Below are 13,906 nucleotides of genomic sequence, written 5' to 3'. Positions count from 1 at the left end.
GTTCAAAGAGATTTAACTGCTCAAAATAACATAGAAAATTGGTAGTCAAACTGAAACTAAGCCAGGATGACTTGACGGTAAACCTTGCACTCTTTCCCCTATGCCATATGGCTTTCTAGGGCAATCCTTTATTCCTTTAACTAGGAAACATTTATCTTTTGTATTCCAATTATTTTTATCTTTTAGTACAATGTGAGCCCCTTGAGGGGAGGGATTGTTTTATTCCCCTTTTTACTGAAATGATTATAAATGAGAATAAGAATTTATTATACCAGTTGAAAGGGAATACTGTAGCTATTTACAGAATAGTTCTAGTGCTGAAAGAATTTCCTATTAGATGATTTTAAGTTAAATACAACCTATTTCCTCAAAAGTCGGGATTCCAACAGTCCAAAGCACCCTGTTCACTCCGATCCCAGGCAAAGTACCAGTATGGGCCAGCTAGTATGGCCACCTGACTTTCAAAAAAGGTGCCATCAGCCTGAAGAGATAACTGAAGTCTTTGAGGACAATTGTAGTTCATCAGAGACACAGAAGATGGAGGGGTTCTTAGATTTCTTGCCAGGATCTTTCTTGCCTAGATCCTGGTAAGAAACCACAGCCTTGGAGAATAAAAGCAAAGTATATTTTTTAGTCTGCTTCAAAATATTTATTCCATAGTTGACCACTTTTTTTTTCATTCTATTCTATTCTAGTGGTAGGAAATGAAGAGTTAGGAAACAGAATGCCTTAGGAAAAATAAATCAGAGCAAAAAGATAGACTTGGTAAGAGTGCCGGTGGGGTAAATAAAAGGAGAGACCTGAATGAGGTTCAAAGGTCTCAGTGAGGCTCAAGTTTGGTAAGTAATGGGGGTAACTGGTGGGAATAAAGTTAGAGAACTAACCAAAGCTTCATTAGTCCAACAGGCCATGTTCAAGTCTTTGGCTGTTATGAGTGATGACAATCCAGTGGCTTTGACCAGGGGAGTAACACAATACCAACTTGGATCTTTAAAAATAGAAATGATTTGGAGAACAGAAAGTTATAAAGTAAGAGCATCAGGAGGAATGCCGTGGAGGTCACTGCAACAACCCAGTAAGGAGACATAGATGCTATTGGTGTGGCATCTGTGTCTGATAAGGTGTGAAAAGTCATACTCTGAATGCATCTAAAGCTCTATCTAACAAGTTCCACTGTGTATTAAAGGTATGAGAACAGATGGAATCCAGGATGACACTGTGGTCCTCACCTCAGCAGCAGGGTGATTAGATGCACCAGCAAGGAGGGAAATACTGAAGAAACCATGTTTGAGAAACCAAGAGTTCTATTATGAAAAATTTGCAGACGACATTACGTGATCTAGGATTACCTCCATCACTGATAATTGTGGAAACTGGGTCATGTGCCCACGCAGGGTCATTGTGCTATTATTTTTTGTATTTGTAATTTCTCTACAATAAAACTTTTTGTTTTTTATTTGTTTTTGAGACAGAGTCTCTCTCATTATGTCACTCTTGGTAGAGCGCTGTGGTGTCACAGCTCACAGCAACCTAAGATGTGGTGTCACAGCTCACAGCAGCCTAAGACTCCTGGGCTCAAGTGATTCTCTTGCCTCAGCCTCCTGAGTAGCTGGGTCTACAGATGCCTGCCACAATGCTTGGCTATTTTTTTTTATTATAGTTGTCCTTGTTGTTTAGCAGGCCCAGGCTAAGCCCCAGAGTATGTGACTGGCGCCATAACCCCTGAGCTACAGTCACCAAGCCAATAAAACTTTTTATAGTAGTAATAGACATACTAAGTTTGAGAGGCCCTTACACTTCATGTGGAGACATCATACAGACAGATAGATAATAAGTAGCTCAGCAATAAAATGAGGGCTAAAGAAATGCAGGAATTATTAGTAAATTTAAAGCCTGGAACAGAATGAGAAGGCTTAGTGTGAATAAAAACAGAAAATAGGTCCAGCACTAAGAAACTGAACTCTACAACATTTAGAGATTTGCAAAATGAGAAGAATTTAAAAAAATGTTTTTTCCAGGATTTATCAGTTCATATCAAAAGTCACTGAAAAACACATAACTTTGAAACAGTACTTCCACTTCTAGGAATGTATCCTAAGGAATGAATAGGACCAGTAGGCACAGACAACATAAAAGGTTTACTACAGTGCTGAATTGGGAAGGGAGCAGAAGGTGACGGTGGCATGGCAAAATGGCCCCAAAGTGACAAGAGTGGGCCAGCTGGACACCCTATAGGACATGCAATGGAAAACTGGTCAGCAGTTAAACAGGATTAGGTATACTTTAGTGACCTGTAAATATTCTCACAATTCACTGAGAATAGCTGATTAAATTAAGCATTAGTGTTTTCATTATGTATATTTGTTGCATTGAGTATTTATTTTATTCTTTACCATTGATAAGGTAAAGTAGGAAATGTTATTATCTTTGGTAGTAAGATTATGGCCTTCACCCCCACACTTTCCTGTATATTATAATTTTTCTCGATAGACATAAAAATATACATTCAAAAAGAAATCTTTTTTGAGATAGAGTCTCACTATCTCTCAGTAGAGGGCCATGGCGTCACAGCTCACAGCACCCTCAAACTCCTGGGCTTAAGAGATTCTCTTGCCTCAGCCTCCCAAGTAGTTGGGACTACAGGCACCCGCCACAACACACAGCTATTTTTTGGTTGTAGTTGTCATTGTTGTTTGGCAGGCCCGGGCTGGGTTCGAATCCGCCAGCTCCAGTGTATGTGGCTGGCGCTCTAACCACAGAGCTACAAGCGCCAACCCTACATTCAAAATTTTTAAGAAAGCTCACTCAGTAATGTGAAATGCAAAGGATCTTAAAAAGAGACCCGATTCAAACCAGTTGAAAGTTGTATTGACACCATAAAATCTATTTGTTGAAGTAACTATTGTGAATTGTTTTAAAATAAAGTAACATATTCTTCTTAGTAAAGTATCCCAAGAATGGAAGAAGAAAAAATACCCAATGTACACAGCCCTACTATGAAACTAATTTGGGACTCTCACATGAAAGCTATAACCCAGCTACAACTTAACAATAGGGGGAAGTGGGAAAGGGGGGGGTAGGTAGAGGGAGGGGGATCGGTGGGATCACACCTGTGGTGCATATTACAGGGGTATTTGCGAAACTTGGTAAATGTAGAATATAAATGTTTTGGCACAGTAACTGAGATAACGCCGGAAAGGCTATGTTAACCACTGGGATAAAAATGTGTCAAATGGTTTATGAAGTGAGTGTATGATGCCCCATAATCATATCATTGTATACACTTATGATTTAATAAAAAAATTAAAAAAAAAAATAAAGTAACAGAACATAAGCAATTATTTTAATAGCAATAGTATATTAAATATTTTATTTAAGTTAAGATGCACAACAAAAATCACATACACTTGTTCCACTGTTTGGATAAAATTTCTAATTACTTTCAAAAAACCTATACATAGTACCTCGCATATTAAATTCCATACATTTCAATATGGTCATGAAAGCATATTTTCCAAAATATATAAGCTGTATTCCAAAGTTTAGTATACTATAAATCCAGACATAATAAATACTATACACTTCAACTTTAAGTAACCTAATTATAAAAGTCATTTTATAAAGTCATTGCAATTTACTTCTCTCCAGTGGAAGTTACAGAACACCTGCCACATGGATACCAACTCAGGGTGACAGCTAGGAAAATCATCTCTGGTGAATGCTGTTTACACTGGAGTAGGAATTCACATAAAAATACTTTAAAATGTTTATTTCAGACAAAAAATTAAATCTAGGCTATTGTTAAAATTGCAAGATTTATTTTTAATCAAACCAATTCAATTTTCGGTTTCTAGATCATTAAGCCTTATTCATCTTCCTTAATTTAGAGAAGAACATCTTTGACAAGGTTTTAATGTTTGCCCTTAAACTTAAAAAATAAAATTGTTTACAACGTTTTATATTTAAAAGAGGTATTTTAGCCTTGATGTAAAAAGACATATTCCTACAAGTCCAATTATAGAAGTTCTGTCCTTTATTCTTGTAATGCTTTCATTAGATAAAAACCATTATTAAATTTTTTGACTTCAGAAGATACTGTTTATAAGGCCAATACCTTTAATGACTTTAGATGCTTTTAAATGTATTTAATATCTGAGTCAAAATTATGGATTTCTATATGGATATTATGCAGACACCTCTTCTTTAAACTGTTTATTTCATCTTGGTTATAAAACTCATCAAATACTACACTACTAAAATAAATTTTTCTTTCTTGACTGTGAGCCATTCAGTGCCTTTTCGAACTTAGAAGTTAAAATTGTTTTCCTGTATCTAATGCTTTTTAGGGATAGATTTTTAAGAGTCAAAAATAAAATGCGATTTAGTATTTTATCATTACTCTCTGCTACAACGAGCCTGGCAAACAAGAGACTTTCTCCACCAGGAAAACCAGCTCAAATCAAATATTGATTTTCCTCCTGTAGTTCATGTTTGTCTATTGAATCAGTTACCCAATCTTCTTTAAGAATTTTAAACTTTCCCTTCAACTTTCTCCTAAAAGCTTTAAAAGTCGCAACACGACTATGATCCTCCCCAATGATCACATGAGACACTCCCTCAGCTAAACAAGAAACTACTTTTGCTCCGTGAAATCGAAGCTCCAAGGCTTTAATAGCTAATCTTGTGCCCTCGGTTCTGGTACTCAAGTCATTAATAACGGTATACAAGTCCAAATAAATGGTGTGGCGCCGAAACAGACTGAGCGGAGAGTGGTCCCAGGAATACCGAAATTCTAAATCAGCAATCACAGAAGCCATTTCTTCTGGCGTCTGCTTATTAGAACTTTTAATTCCTGAGAATATTTCCTTCAGTTGGTTTAAATCTGTATCCACAAAATAACTATCACCATAGCAGTCGTATTCACGGGCAAAACATTGTTTGGTGGAAGGACACATATGGATCATAAAGCAAGGCTGCCATGGCACACAGGTTTTGGTCTTAAAACACTCCAAAAGCCAGGCAGGTTTGACCACATCATGTTCATTTGAAGAAATGATATTCCTCACCCTGATGTTCTCAGACCCTGCAATAACACAGTACGTGTTTGAACCTGGATTTTGTACTATATAACCTCCTAATTCTGCAATTTTATTCTCCAGGTCAGGCTTGGGATGGCTGGCTGTTCCACTCATAACACAGAACTCAAACTCTTCAAATACATTAGAAACTTTGTTAATATTAGACAGGTTAGGCGCTTTTAAATGTTCAATGACTCCAATGACTTTCTTTATCTTTGGGGCAGCTTTCCGCTTTTTTTCTTGTGGTTCATCATCAACACCTACAAAAAAGTGTTTAGAGGCAAGCTTTCCAGATGCTTTTCCCCTAAGCTGCTGTAAGTCATCCACAGTCATGCATTCATGCCACTCCTTGTCATCTCTTATCTTTTCAATTCGTGGAAAACGCAACGTGTAGCCAGTTTTGTACATGTCACTAGGCACAATCTCTGCTGCCTTAACCTGAACAATGACAGAATTACAAGGCTCAATGTACACTTCTGGCTTCTCAGTTCCACATAAAATGCTACTTGGTGGAGCTTTTTTATTAAAAGGTTTCCAATGTTTGGCCAATTTCAAACCCAGATCGTTCAGTTCTTTCATGGTGTAACCAGAGCCAACACGAGACAGTGTATGAAACACAGATGGCTTTTCACCAGGAGGGGGCTTCTCTGCTACTGCACACAAAAAATGAGACATCATCCCACCCCGTGACCCTTTTCCCCAATAGCCTCCAACAATTAAGATGTCCAATTCGTCCATTAGCCCACTGACATACTCTGGCTTAATTTTTAACCACCCTTCACCTCTTTTGTCTGGCTTATAAATGGACAGAGGATGTTTTATCATGACTCCCTCTTCCCTTTTGTCAATTGCTTCATTCAATGCATCAATTACCTCGTTCTTACTGTGAGCTTGTGTCTTCTGCACTATTTCTATTCTACCTGGTATTGGGGTCAAAATACTACAAAGGATCTCATGCCTTTTTCTTAGGGTCTCATGTGCTAGCTTTTTATTATTAACCATCAATACATCAAAAACACAGTAACAAGTTTGCAGATCAGAATCTTCTACCATTCTTTTAATATCAAACTTAATTCCCTTTTGCATAAAAGTTTGTGTGTTAGGGTTGTAGGCCATCATCTCACCATCAAGAATACAGATTTGTACATCTGTTTTGAAGGCATTATGAATGAATGGGGAAAGAGAACCTTTATCCGGAGAAGCACCAAACTGTTCAGTATAGTTATACCCATTTCTGGAGAAGTACTCATATACAGCCCCATCTTTGTGCATCTGTATACGCTCTCCATCTAGCTTGGTTTCGATGTAGAAACTCTGGTGTTTCATGTCCTTCTCAATGCGGTCAATGTCTGCGATAGCAGCTAGCATTGGTTTAAAAGCAGAAAATAAAGTGATGGAAATATCACTGAGTCCTACAGAAGGATCATGCAGTTGCCTACAGACTTTTTCCAGGTCTGTGGTGACATTATGCAACTCAACAGCATCATTATGAAAAACAGAAAATACAGTTTGCTGACTAACACCAAGCTTTAAATCTTTTAAGATCATCCGTATAAGCCACTTTTGCTCAAGTGCTGAACTCTGACTTATGAGTTGAAGAAGACTCTTCTTTACTAGGTCTTTTCTTTTAGCAGAATTATTGCTGGCAACCGAGTCCAAAAGGTCATTTATTTGCTGTATAGTTAAACTTCCTTTCTTTGGACATCGTGGCCTCAACACAAAGTATGCAATCATTGCGAAGTCTCCAGCATCTCCATGAGTTCCAGTGGGTGTTCTGTAATTTAAAAGTTTAAGGGCATCTTTTCCTTCTCTGGGCAAATTAAGCAATTCAATATAAAGCTTAGCAAGCATTGTTTCCTTGATTCCATAGGCCATTCTCTCTCTTTCTAGCTGAGGAAGAATGAGTCTCATTGCCGGGTAAAAAGAGTCTGTCACATCTTTTTGGTTCTTATGAAGGGCATCATGAAATTTTCTCCAAGAATCTAAAAATTCCCTGAAGTGTCTGATTTTTTCTTCACGTCCTTTACTTTTCTGTATTCGTTCTAAAGTTGAACATAAATCTGCAAAAGGAACATGAGATGCAACAACAGTACGTGAAGTTTGTGAGGCAGCCATAGATGCCATGGAGAGTCCTCTCGTGTAACTGCTAAAGCAAAAAATGAACAACTTTAAGTAAAGGATAAAATTCAACTAAATATACAATGTAAAGACTTTACAGAGATCACCTGGATCATAATACATGTTTATTAATGATGCTAAATGAAAATCGATCTGTATCATAAATGACATACTTTTTCATCCTCTACATTTAATAACTATTTTACTTCAATTCTAATTAGAACTTATCAAAATTATCACTAGCTCCTAGGTCCTTTACTGAAAACGTCTCTTCTTTCTCTGCCAAACTACCACATAGCAACAGAAACAAACTTCTTAAAATATGTTTTTAACAAATCACTTGTTCACGCAATTGAAATCTGACTTCCTAGGAAGTTTGAAATCCCAATCACAGGTAGGGCCCTGCCAGAAACAAAATAGTATCCTTCCAGCCAAGCAAAGCCACTTTTTCCCTGCTAGCTATGCCAAATCACGCCAACGTTCAAAACTCAATTCACAACACGTTCCTTGTAAAGTCCTCACTTTACCTATTTATTTTATCATAGTTACTCACCATTTTATAAATATAAATTTATTAGTACACCTTTTTGTTCACATTCCCAGGCCAGTTATTCCCCAAGAACTCAGTGACCTACATATGAGCCAGGCACTGTGCTATGGGCAAATATAGTATGTTTCTGTTTTAAAATTACATATATTCTATTTTTTTTAGAAAAGAAAAAAGTAATGAGAACTAATCATAATAAAGTACTAAATACACTGACAAAATAAAACATAAGTAAAATGTTCTGAGATATTTTGCCAAAGTATCCTCTAAAGTTAGAGAAGAAAATAATAGGCACCTTGCTGCAATAGGATATAGAATGTTTCCTAAAATGGTTACAAGTGTGAAAGTACTTTGAAATTTTAAATAATCATACAAGTTCCATTGGAATGTATAATATATTAGAATTTTTTTCATATGGTTTAAACTACATGACATTCAAATAACCTTTCTAAAAAAGACTTCAAGTAAAACATGCACTCCAGGAATATAAACTATGTTTTCTCTTGTGGTTTCAGATCTCTCCTGGCATAATTCCTGGTACCCTGGGAAGCAGAGTGAGGGACGCTTAGCTGTAAGTGGGGAGATCTGTTAAATGGCAGAGACCATAAGATTCCCCACCCCAGCAAACAAAACAAACACATACACACACCCAACACAGTTACATTATCACTTAGTATACAATAAAATCAATCAAATGGCTAATAGGATACCACATTTATAATACTAAACTGTCAGTCCCTAGAGTCCAGAAATGGGGTTTTAATTTGTGCTACTTGTAGCAGATACATGGTAGGTGTGTTTGCTGAATGAATTACTGAACACAGAATCGATTCCTGGAAAAGCACACTGGGGAAGCCCACGGGCTGGCTACACACACCCAACATGCCTGGTGGGATTCAATTTGGTTGAAAATATTCAGCAGCTCTGACTGCACAGGCAATGGTTCACAATAGCCATTTGGGCCTACAGAGAAAAAAAGATGCACTTCTCAATCTACTTTGTAACAAAGGAAACCCAACTTCTGAGTATGTTAGATCAAGAAATAAACCGACAAGAGAGCACTTTCCTGAGACTTTTATCGTTGTAAGCAGTAACTGCTTCCTCTCCCTGAATCTGGTTTGCATAACTGACTGTACCATCTGGTTATACATGTTCACTGACCTACTTCTCAAAACACAGGGAACATTATGGTACGTAACAGTATATCACAATTTACATATAACCCAAGTAAAATAAAGCATGTTAAGAAATACCGTTTTGAATGTTTAACTATATATAGTACAGAGTTTCTACATACCTTCCTGTAGCTTCTATATGGTCTCAGAATCAAAGTTTCTCTCAAAAAAATCCCAGGCAAAAATTCAAACTACTGTAGAACGATACAATATAGGTAATAACACGGTTAACCACATATTCTAAAATGGCTACACTGATAGCAAATATTCCAAAATTACTATAAAATGAATATGCATATGTTTTTGCTTATTACAATTCCATAAAAAGTCAAAGATTAGGATTTACATTGCATTTTACATGCTAATTTTGTTTTATTTGATTTTTGGATCCTGAGGTTTTTAACTGATGCTTTCCATTTGCAATAAGACAGTTTGTGGTTAGGGCTCAAAGTTCTGGAGTCTAACCTGAGTCCACATTTAATAGCTGTGTAATACTGGAGAATTACTTAATTTCTCTAAGTTTCAGTTTCCTTAAGTGTAAAATGGGGTTTAAAACTATGTAGAAATTGGGATGAGGTTGAAATAAGATAACCTACATAAGGTGCTGAATACAGTAGTTAAGTCTTTGAAATTTTAGTATTATAATGCTTGCTGACTGACCCAAGCAACATTTAAAACAAACATTGCAAAATACTAAGTAGATAATACTAAGCTCTTTAAGAGTGGCAAACAAAGCTTTAAAGAGAATGAATGACTCATCATCCCCTCAGCTACTGCCCGTATGTATTGTCCAGAAATGACACAACAAAGAAAACTAGCAGGTTTTACCCAGTGAATATGGAAGATGATTAAGTGCTATTTTCTTGCAAGAAAAAAAGAGAAAGTGTCAACTTGACACAACCCTTCACAAGTTGCTTCCCTATGAAACGGTGGTTTACAGTTGCCCGCCTTCCACAGCACTTAGTGACAAGTTGGGAGAATCTCAAGCGGAAAAAAAATCTTTGGTACAAAAGGCAAAAAGGGCTCTGGGATCCCAAAAGTTAACGAAAGACAAACTGTAAAAAGAGAAAGTAATTCCCTACAGTCTGTTCCACTTCAATTCCCCTCGTATACTCCGGCGCAATCTGCAGGGGTTTACGCCGACCCCCCGCCGCACCCGCTAAGCCCTCAGCGTATCCCGAGTGAATGAATATCTAGCCCCGGGCAAACCCTGTTACCTCTGAGCCCGAGGCTTCCTCTGTAAAATGGGATCTTGAAAGTTTCTCGCGGGGTTGTCGCCAGAATCAGAAAGTACTCCAGGAGAGCAGGCAACACAATTCCAAGGGTCAAAAAGAGGGAGAACCTGGGCGGCGCCTGTGACTCAAAGGAATAGGGCACTGGCCCCATATGCCGGAGGTGGCGTGTTCAAACCCAGCCCCGGCCAAAAACAGCAAAAAAAAAAAAGAGGGAGAAACTGTCGTCCCCTCATCCCCCGTCCCAGGTTCTGGATCTAGATAGTAAGCCCTCAATCCAGAGGTTATGTTTCTAACGCAGCAGCGAGTGGCCAGCGCGGGAACCTCCACCTGCCGCCACACAGATGTTCACCGGCCGCCCAACACATTACCCACCTGACAGCAAACCTGAAGTTCACAGACCTACCAAAAAGCAGGAGTTAGCAGAAGCCGGTTCCGCCAGCTGCTGGACGCGCAGGCGTAGTGCTTACCCAAAAACTCCCCCACGGAGGGCGCTGATGTCACGCGAATGCACGCAGGCGCAGTGGCGACCCGAGAGCCCGGAGGCCGTGACGTCACGGGAACGGTGTGCACAGGCGCAGCGATGCTCTTAGTGGACAGGAGGCGGGACTCGAGGGAACCTGGTTCAAGTTGTGACTTAGCACATCTCCCGTTAGTTTGCAGAAGGTGCTTCTTTGTAATCGGCTGCCCCACAGACAAGTTGTCGGGCGAGACTAAGATTATTTTGTACATTGGCTTAATAGAAGGACCCTGAGCCTCCCTTAGCAAGTAGTCAAGAGTTCTCATTCTCTGCATGAAAAACAGTGGTAACTACTCATTTTTTGCGAGGAGGACATCCTCTCACCCAGAACGTGTACTGTTTCACTTAGATAGAAAAATAGGCTTTTCCAAAACTGAGGCTGTTTGGTTTCTCATTTTTGTAACTGTGTTCTGAGTGTCTCTTTATACCTAAATAATACGTAATTCATAACAATATATAATTTGTAACAACGGAAATAAGCAGCTGTACGTCCAGAAATAAACGATGGACTCTTCTCAAGGATTCAAAATAAAGTTATTTGACAAATCTTTATCGAGCTTTTAGTATGATGTAGTAATTGTGCTAGATATTCAAGATTGGACAATGGAAACACATTCAGTTTTTATGCTCCAGGAGCTGTTGGTTTCCCCTAACATTTTGCTTTGGTCTACCTTCTTCCACCATAGAACAGTAAGAAGTTACCTATAAAGAATGAGAGAAATAACATTAGGGAAAACATTGTTGATTTAAGGTGAAAATGAAATTTTGCTTTAATGGGTTCTGAGAAATTTTAGAGTTGTGAGTGTCCTTATAAGTTGTCTAATGTACAAAAATTTCATTTCACAAAATTGACACATATAATTTGCAGTGCTAGTTTGTAGGGGAGCTAGGACCTAGGGCTCCTTCTGGGCCCCCAGCAAAATTCAGTTATTTTCTTTGCATGTTTAATTCACCTGAATATTTCTCTTAAATCATCTGCAGTGTTGTAAAGTCATATAATACTGTTTTCTGATTAAATCCTCACCTACAGTTCAATTTAATTATCAATTTACCTTAGAGGAGCACTCAGTAGTGTTATGTTAGAAGAACCTCCAGGTGCCACTCATGTAAAGGGCCACTTGTCTGTATACATCTGCACCATGTTCAGAATCTACTGAGCCACTCCTATTTCCTTTTCCTCCTGGACCCTACCTAACACTCCTGCAGTGTTAGAGACTGGATTTTCTGTTAGTGGTATGAAAGGAACCATGTATTATAATACCAGACAAACTCCAAATTGATGCAAAGTCCAGTCTTCATTTTATCATGTTAAATGTATTTTAGGTGCTTGGTTCATAGAAAACCAAGGGTTTTTCCATTAAGTAACAATATCTTTCAGAGTCGCTGTGATTACTGTTTTATTTTTGTAAATGGCCTAATTAGTTCTTGGCACTTATTAGGTAATCAACAATGGCAAGCTATGAATCCAGTGCCCAGTTTTGACCTGGAGCTCTCCATCTCCTACCAGTGCCACTGATGGGGAGGGTTCTTGCTTAAGGATGCACACATGGTCAAGCCAGCGATAGTGACAAGTTTACTGAAGCAAAAACAAACTCTCAAAAAAGGGAGGGCAAGCTGGAAAAGGGGCTGCATGTAAAAAGAAAGTACACTATGGAGAAGAGAGAGGCAAGCTTCAAAAGACCTGCTGCCCAGGAATCTAGGTGTTAGTGTTCATGTTAGGGTGGCACAGTGAGGGTTGGAGGATTTGGATTTCCCTGAAATAAGTGAAGAGAACAAGAGTAAATAATGTTTTAGCAAGAAAGGAAATGTTTAACAGCTTGGACAGCAAGCAGGGCCTATCCTAGACTTCAGGCATCATGGAGAGTGCAGTACTGGATTTTATACACAACTTTTGAGGGGTGTCAGCTGCTGCTTGGAAATTTTCCAGGGTCTTGATCATCTCTGTTCCCATAAAAACTTGTTATCTATCTGTCCATGTCAGAAAGTCCCAGGGACATTAATCAGTCCTCCAAAACAACCAGCTCCCCCAAACAACTTATCTGCAAGCTCTTGATCAGCTCATTCCCATAAGAGCTTAAGCCAGACTGATGCACGCCAATCCAAAATAGCCAAAATAGCCTCTTAAACACATGTGCCATCCACCAGATCTTATGTAACTACCTACCATTAGCAACCTTTTATTTTCTGCGGTGGGAGGAGAGGTGGTCAGTGTTTGTATTGTTCAATCTTTGTCTATTAGGCCTTTCCTCATTTGGTCCCTTTCCTGTTGGCCATCTTAGTCCATATCCATAATTCCTTTGTTTTCCTCACGGGGGAGGGGTCAAACCTGCAATGCTAATTTATTATAATTACAGGATAATGAGGAAAAAGTTACTGGAGGTGACGCCTGTCCTGCACCTGCGCATGCGCCAGTGCTGGGCCATCCGGAGTTTTTGCAGCAGTTCTTGCTTTGCTTTGAAGTGACCACAGGTCTGGCTCCTGGTTCCAATCAAGATTACTAACCTCTCCCTTCTCCCCTCCCTTGCTCATGTCTGACTACTCTTCACAGCAGGGTGCATATATTAAAAAACAAACAAAAAACATCCTCTATATAAAAGAGAGTCCATGGGATAGGGAATGCCCAAGGGAGGGAGAGGCAGGCATCTGTAAGCAAACACACAATTTAGTACAATCTGGAGCACCAGGCGGTTAACAGTGATGCAAATGAAGCCCAAATGCCAAGGGACCATTTGCGTGGCTACTTCCAGGCCCTGGAAGGGCTCCTAACAACGGGTTCCCATGGTCCTGCACTTTTTAAAAGTCTGGCAAAAATGAGATAATTCTGCATACTTTCTCTTCAAAAGCACTCTCCAGATTGTACAAGGTTCAGGCCTCAAAATCCTGCATCCGCCCTTACCCTGACAGTCCACTCTTGATAGAGGTAAAAAAGAGAAAAAATAGCTCTGGAAGCGCTTTAAATCCTGGAACTCATTGAGACGCGTCTGCCTCCCCGTCCCCCCAACAACCCTATCAAGCAGACACAATTTCTTCCTTAAAAACTGCGTCTGGCAGAACTATCTAGTGGGCCCCCGGAGGTCACCGGATCCAGCTCCTCCTGGCACCTCGGTGCGGAACCTGAGGTCCTCTCGGTGCCGAACAGGGTGACAGGCCGCACTCTTCAGATCGCAGGCCAGACTCCCACAGCCGCCGAGGTATCTTTTCCGTCCCAGCCACCGTCACGCGAAGACCAGACGGCT

General features: G+C 39.3%; 1 protein-coding gene across 9 annotated transcripts; it reads right to left on the bottom strand.

The window, feature by feature from the left end:
* Positions 1 to 3,351: 3,351 nt before the first annotated feature.
* LIG4 (DNA ligase 4) lies at positions 3,352 to 13,884 on the bottom strand. 9 transcript variants are annotated; one of them, XM_053563456.1, is made up of 4 exons: positions 13,750 to 13,884; positions 12,835 to 13,004; positions 10,557 to 11,372; positions 3,352 to 7,224 (listed from the first exon to the last, which is right to left on the bottom strand). In XM_053563456.1, exons 3-4 carry the CDS (start codon positions 10,943 to 10,945, stop codon positions 4,455 to 4,457), a joined length of 3,159 nt encoding a protein of 1,052 aa, XP_053419431.1. In that variant the 5' UTR covers positions 10,946 to 11,372; positions 12,835 to 13,004; positions 13,750 to 13,884; the 3' UTR covers positions 3,352 to 4,454. The 9 variants fall into 9 exon arrangements, with proteins under 9 accessions (XP_053419431.1, XP_053419435.1, XP_053419432.1 ...); XM_053563460.1 differs by lacking the exons at positions 12,835 to 13,004; positions 13,750 to 13,884 and adding an exon at positions 9,041 to 9,112 and having other exon boundaries at positions 10,621 to 10,742; XM_053563457.1 differs by lacking the exons at positions 12,835 to 13,004; positions 13,750 to 13,884 and adding an exon at positions 9,041 to 9,112 and having other exon boundaries at positions 10,136 to 10,670.
* Between the last annotated feature and the right edge of the window lie 22 nt (positions 13,885 to 13,906).

The sequence above is a fragment of the Nycticebus coucang genome, chromosome 15, assembly GCF_027406575.1.
Source record: "Nycticebus coucang isolate mNycCou1 chromosome 15, mNycCou1.pri, whole genome shotgun sequence".
In the NCBI taxonomy this organism is placed as follows: domain Eukaryota; kingdom Metazoa; phylum Chordata; class Mammalia; order Primates; family Lorisidae; genus Nycticebus; species Nycticebus coucang.
This window is presented reverse-complemented; position numbering and strand designations above follow the sequence as displayed.